The sequence below is a fragment of the Poecilia reticulata genome, linkage group LG12 (genome assembly GCF_000633615.1).
Source record: "Poecilia reticulata strain Guanapo linkage group LG12, Guppy_female_1.0+MT, whole genome shotgun sequence".
NCBI classification, from domain to species: domain Eukaryota; kingdom Metazoa; phylum Chordata; class Actinopteri; order Cyprinodontiformes; family Poeciliidae; genus Poecilia; species Poecilia reticulata.
In genome coordinates this window covers 14,599,739-14,604,473 of record NC_024342.1, presented here as the reverse complement: position 1 = coordinate 14,604,473, position 4,735 = coordinate 14,599,739, and the positions used below count along the sequence as shown (strand labels likewise).

General features: G+C 37.0%; 1 protein-coding gene across 2 annotated transcripts in view; it reads left to right on the top strand.

The window, feature by feature from the left end:
* The window catches only part of rabgap1 (RAB GTPase activating protein 1), a 76,117-nt gene that overhangs the window by 59,780 nt on the left and 11,602 nt on the right, over positions 1–4,735 (top strand). For both annotated transcript variants that reach the window (XM_008424027.2, XM_008424026.2), the window contains 2 exons: positions 273–377; positions 1,765–1,848. In XM_008424027.2, coding sequence (XP_008422249.1) covers positions 273–377; positions 1,765–1,848 — 189 coding nt within the window. The remainder of the gene's footprint in view (positions 1–272; positions 378–1,764; positions 1,849–4,735) is intronic.

Sequence of the window (4,735 nt, the reverse complement as noted above, 5' to 3'; positions counted from 1 at the left end):
ACTATCCGACGGACCCTCCTCTCCAGGACCCCTGAATAGACCTTACCAGGGAGGCTTAAGAGTGTGATCCCCCTGCAATTGGAGCACACCCTCCGGTGTTGTTGTTTTGTTGATAATTAAACAACAAAAACTAAAGTGAAAGCCAACTTATGATGAGGCGTGGACCTTACCCTGTGTGGCTGGCCGTCACATAGGACAAGCCAAACTTCCAACTATCCTTTCAACCTCGTGGTCTCTTTTTGTCTCGTCTTGTATGTTCATGTGTGCGTCAGGCTGAAGAAAAGGCAGATGCCCTGAATAAAGAGTTGCTGCTGACCAAACAGAAGCTGATTGAATCTGAAGATGAGAAGAGACGGCTGGAGGAAGAGTCCGCACAGGTGAGAGCAAAACTGCAAGGCCTTTTCCTCCTTGAGCTTTTGTTTGAGAAAACCTGTGAAGAGTTTAAGTGACGCTTGAAGTATTTCAGTGCTTTATGCACACATAATGCCATTTCTCTGATGAGGGAATTAAGGCGGGTTAATTGAGTTTATTTATTACAAGTTTATAACAGTCTCTAAATTGTCCTTAAGTTCAGGTGTGTGTGTGTATGTGTGTGTGTGTGTCTGTGTGTGTGTGTGTGTGTGTGTGTGTGTGTGTGTGTGTGTGTGTGTGTGTGTGTGTGTGTGTGTGTGTGTGTGTGCGTGCATGCTTGTTCGGTGTTATGGTCTGCCTGTTGATCAATGACTACTGGAGACATTGATCCGATCGCTATCCAGTTATAAAAATAAATCTAGTCAATTCAATACTTTACACCCATAAAAGGTTTGTGGCATTTTATCCAAATGATCAAGATCTTAAAAATAAGATGGCACCTTTTGAGTCAGAGTTTTTTATGCAAGAAGAATACATTTATATTCTATTCTGGATTTAATAAGGAGCAAAAGAAGAGAAGCTGGAAGTATAAAAACATTCTTTTCTCCTTTTAATCTTGTTAGATCATAGAAAACAAACACAACTAAATCTTCTGGCATTATCTCCCAGCGTCAAAATTAGAAGGTTAATGGTGGGAAATGTTATTTATGAATAAATTATTAAGAGAGTCGAGACTCTGCGGGTCGTAATCAGCGCTATAAATAACATCAGTTGATTTTTAAAGCGAACAGTTTATCCTTCAGTCTGAGGTTGTTCACCTCGGTTATACAAATCATTACAGTTTTCTTTTAAATTAAAACTATACTTTAGATTTGTCAGTCCATTTTTCCATGTCAGCCTTTATGTATGTTATTCATCTAATCCCTGCAGAGCGTATTCAATTATTTGCCTCATTCATTATAAAAAAAGAACTTTTCCCAAGATCTGAAATTTCTACATTATTGTTCATTCTCTGTGTGTCCATCTTCACGGTTTTCTTTAAAAGTCGTCAATTCTACATAGTTACTACCACAGATGACCACTTCATATGAAAACTGTCACCGTTTGATGTATATTTTCTCTGGCTCAGTGAGGAACGGTCCGACCTGCAGCCCTCTGTGCCTGTCCTCCAAATGTCTTGTGCCATGTTGAGTCTGCAGATGTAATGCTCAGTGATTTATGTATCACAGTGAAGGTTGTGTTTAGGGCAGAGTGTTGTCACCATCCTACAATATGTCAGTACTTTTCTGCATTTTCTCTATATTTTTTGGTAAAATATGCTCTCCATGGCCTCTGAATCGTTTTTTTTTTTTTTTTGCCATCTATAGCCACCTAATTATGTCTGTTTGTGTGTTGTTGTTTTTTTGTCTCCAGCTGAAAGAAATGTGCCGAAGGGAGCTTGATAAGTCGGAGTCAGAGATAAAGAAGAACGGTTCCATTATTGGAGAATATAAACAGGTACAAGCTATTAACCTTAAGTATTTTCTGAGTACAAATGAAGGTCAGAGTATTTGTAGAAACTCCCCTTTTTTTTACATCATTACTAGAGTGTGTCTCTTGTCACAGGGGACTTGAAGAGTTATTAGGGAAGTGAAACTGTAAACCGTCGCCCTGCTTTTGCACAGGCTTCCTTGAAATGTGCTTTGAATACTTGGTGTTCATGAAATAATTTTTTATTTATGTCAGAATTCACACCAGTTCTGTTTAGTTTTGCTTTAATCAAACTTTAGTTTGATTTCTGGAAATTTGGTTCGTTTGGAGAGATGTCGAAAAATCTGATTCTACTATGTTCCTGCTTAGATTTTGTGAAGAAGGAACTTGTGCCCAATGTCTTCTTCAGAGCTTTTCCTTCAGTAGTTCTTGGTGCAGCGCCACCACAGGCAAGGAGGGGAACAAGCTTTTTTAGTTAATTCGATCAGTGCTGTGAGAAAGCAAACCGCATCAGCTGAAAATAGAACAAATGTTACAATATTGGTCCCTCAAAGTGAGTCACACTTGTTTTCAGATGTGAAAACAGCCTTAACTAAAATCATTTAAACATAGTGACAAATTATTGTCAATATATAAATGGCTTTTTATAATGGAAAACTGTACAAATAGATATAACTTTAGTGTTGTGCTCAAGATGTTTACGATAATCTTGAGCAATAAAATAAAGGATACAAAAGACAAGGAAGTCTAACTTCTTGAAAGAAGTGCATGAGGAGACTGGGAATGCATTAAAATCTTTATAAGGTACTCAGTAGGACATCCTAAAAAAGAAAGCAATTCTAGGAAGTCATATTTTTTGCAATAATCTAAAAAAAGTACAGCTCTTAAAAATGGTTTGCTTTTTTTTTTTTTTTTTAGATTTATATATTTACTCAACAAACATCCTGAAATACACCTTACCTCAACCAGCAGTAAAATCAACATCTTGGTTTATTTGCTGAAGAATTTCCATAGAGGTAATAACCCAATGTGGCCTCAGGTGGCAGTATTGCTTTCACCATTAGTTCTCAAAGGTATAATTGTGCACCGGCATGTTAAATTTCACAGCCCTTTTCAACAGGTAGCTCTTAGCTCTAACATGGGAATTCCTAATGCATACTTTTCTTTTGACTTGAGTTTTCTATCAACTCACTAATTTCAAAATAATGTTGCTGTTCTGAAAGTTCTAAGTCTGCTTAACTTCTGGTTCAAATAAGAATTTTGCAGGGCGATGTGCTTCTGTTGCCTTCGGGCGCCATATCACAAAATTTTGCAGAATTCATAGTTGAATTATTCTCAGCAAACTGTCCTGCAATATTATTTAATATAAATGGCGTCGCTTTGTCATCGTGCCAAGGAGCCAGAAAAACACATGCATTTAAATATCAAACGGCTCCAAGCTGAACTCGACGGAAGATTGACAGCGACCCAAGAGGAATAACTCGTAATGTTTACCAGCACAAAATGAAATATCTAGAGAGCAGAAGCTGCCAGCATTTGGCAGGTTTCATATAGCAATAAGTCTGTGTATGACTGCTTGGCTCTTTTTCGCCTCAGTTAAATCTGAGAAGCACAACAATAATGAGAAGAAAAGGTTTTCAACACAAAGTCCCACTTTGATTCCTGTTGCCATGTTTTTGTATTAAAACCAGACCAGCGAGTCACAATCATTAAGATTTTCTTTCATACTTCATTCAAGTGGCTTTAACAAATCCATCCAAGCTGCATTTATCATAGTTTTTATTAGTTTAAAGCATAATTTATTAGCTCTTTTAACTTTCGGGGTGCATTTCCTTTTTCCTTCAGTATAATTCAAAATATTTTTTTAAATAGGTTGTTGTTGACTTGACTTTTTTTGACCTACACTGTAAATGTATGCAAACCCTTGATCATTTTCACTTTTGTCATTTTACAACCACTGACTTCAGTTCTTTATCAGAATTTCAGGTAATGGACAAACAAAGTAGGGCAGAATTGTGAAGGGGAAGAAAAAAATATGCAGTTTGCAAAAATATTTACAAATTAAAATCTAAAATTGCGACTTTCATTTGTACTAATTACCTTTTACTCTGACGTATTAGCAAATTAAGTGTACTATTATTGTGATTTAGTCTGAGAATAGCTAGAATTGTTCTGTAAAGGCACCATCATTTTTGTTAGAAAACATTGTTGAGGAAGAAGACCAGAGAACACACCAGATAGACCACAAATAATATTGTGAAAAGGTTTTACAAAAAATGGAGCATGTTTTTTTTTTATGTTCAGCCTCCCTGAAAAAAACAATTATAAAACCACATTTTGCTGCAATAAAACAATAAAAACAATCAAATTTGGTCTGATTGGACCAGAGCACCTTCTTCTATAAGCAACCAGAGTTGGACATCTAGACTGGACTTAAACTCTCAGTAACAGACCTATAAATATTTTAAAACATGATACTTTGTGACAGCAGTCAGGTTGTGTTCATTTATCACCACTGTTGAAGTAAAAACACGCCCATATTTTTGGATATGACCGGTCCTCAGCTGAATGCAGATGTAAGCATATTTTAAGTCTCTTCTGCCTGAATTTCTCTTCAGATCCGTCACTTAATGTTCAAATATAAACTTGTCCAAATCAAGTGCTATCACCATCAGCACATGGATCTTATGCAACCGTCTATCTTTCTGGCCTACCTTGTGAAGGCACACAAAAAATAGAAGAAAGACTAATTCAGAGTCGGACCTTATTTTCACCTGAGTCTAAAAATAATGCCGGCAATCTCAGATTGACAACAGAGAGAGCAGTCACAGAAGAGACGCCGTTTGTGTGTGTGTGTGTGTGTGTGTGTGTGTGTGTGTGTGTGTGTGTGTGTGTGTGTGTGTGTGTGTGTGTG